This window comes from Primulina eburnea, chromosome 15 (genome assembly GCF_022965805.1).
Source record: "Primulina eburnea isolate SZY01 chromosome 15, ASM2296580v1, whole genome shotgun sequence".
Classification (NCBI taxonomy): domain Eukaryota; kingdom Viridiplantae; phylum Streptophyta; class Magnoliopsida; order Lamiales; family Gesneriaceae; genus Primulina; species Primulina eburnea.
The window spans coordinates 13,136,132-13,137,759 of record NC_133115.1 but is presented as its reverse complement, the minus strand read 5'-3'; the positions used below and the strand labels follow the sequence as shown (position 1 = coordinate 13,137,759).

Genomic DNA, 1,628 nt, shown 5'->3' with positions numbered 1-1,628 from the left:
AATTTATGTTTTATTTTGAAGTTAATTTTGATAACGTTAAAGGTAGAAGTTAAATTTTGGTAATTTACGATTTTAGGGATTTTACACTTGATATTCAAATAGTTAAATTATTTTAATTTATGAAAATGTCAAGTTAGTTATAAATGGTGATTTTCGAATTAATAGATAAAAATAAAATTTTTAGTAGAATTTCAAAGTTAGAAAACGAGGGTCGTTTCAATTGGTATTAGAGCGAAGAATCTTCAAAGGGTTGTGTACTGTCACTTCGAGAAGCTCAAGAAGTCATGCCTCAACTATGTGAGTTTTTACTGCTTCATATTTTATATGCTAAAATTCTTTTAATACTTTCATGATGCATGATATAGAGGATAGATACATGTTATTTTAAAATGTTAAGTGCATGTTGGTCACGTGATTGGGACGAATTTTACAGAGATGCCTCCTAAACGAGTTCTACGTAGGGATAATAGGAATAGACAAGAGGAGGAGTTCTAGTGCCCGTGTGCTAGTGGGTATGGCTCGTTTACTAGAGCAGTACGTGGGAAATGGTTCGAGGGGACGACCGGTAGCTATCTATGAGCAATTTAGGAGGATGAACGCTGAGGATTTTCGTGGCACTACTGATCCCTTCGTTCATGAGGGATGGATTCGATCTTTGGAGGTTATTTTTCGTTATATGGATATGGCAGACACTGACCGAGTTAGTTGTACCATCTATCTACTGAAGGGCGACGCTTCCTTGTGGTGGGAGGGAGCGGAGCAAGGAGTGAACTTGGCGACATTGACTTGGGAGGAGTTCAAGAGGGTGTTCTACGACAAATATTTCACATATGATGTCCGTTCTAGTCTAAAGAGAGAATTTACGAGTCTCCGTCAGGGGCATCTATATGTGGCTGAGTTTGTGCAGAAGTTTGATAGTAGCTGTCATTTTGTGCCCTTGATTGCGAATGATACGGCGGAGAAATTACGACACTTTTTTGATGGATTGAGGCCCACGATTCGTCGCGATGTGATGCTCATTGATCCTGGTGATTATACTACTGTCGTTGCCAAAGATTTTAGAGCCGAGCAGTCCCTCAAGGATATTGATTGGGAGATGAAGCGTAAAAGGAAACGTGCCTAGCAAACTAATCAGCAATCGAGTCAGTAGAGTAAGAAACCATTCACGGGACCACCTAAGTGGCCGGGACAGCCGAAACCACTAGAAAAACCATCTGAACAAAATGTCCCGAAGATAAGAGAGAAGCCACAGTGCAAGGAATGCAATTGTTACCATCATGGCAAGTGCATGTGTGGCACCTACAAGTGCTTCAAGTGTGGAGAGATCTGACACAAGGCTGGGGATTGCTCAAAGCTCAAGCAACCCACAACTGGAAGGACATATGTGATGCATGCTGAGCAAGCGGATCCAGATACTACGCTTATTACAGGTACTCCGACTATTCAAGCATTATATATTGCTTTATTGCATGAGATAAAAGCATGGATGCCAGAATAAAATCGAGATGCATGGAACTTAATGAATTAGAATTGCATGTTACAAACCCTAGAGTTTAAGGGATGGAGTTCTTGCATATACCATATAATTGGATCAAATTGAATAATATTGAACTTTCTGGGGGCTAAAA

At 39.9% G+C, this 1,628-nt stretch overlaps 1 protein-coding gene across 1 annotated transcript; it reads left to right on the top strand.

Moving 5' to 3' along the window:
* The first annotated feature begins 514 nt into the window (after positions 1-514).
* On the top strand, positions 515-1,123 carry LOC140815468 (uncharacterized). Its single transcript, XM_073174568.1, has one exon. The coding sequence runs from the start codon at positions 515-517 to the stop codon at positions 1,121-1,123; it is 609 nt and encodes a 202-aa protein (XP_073030669.1).
* The last annotated feature ends 505 nt before the right edge of the window (positions 1,124-1,628 follow it).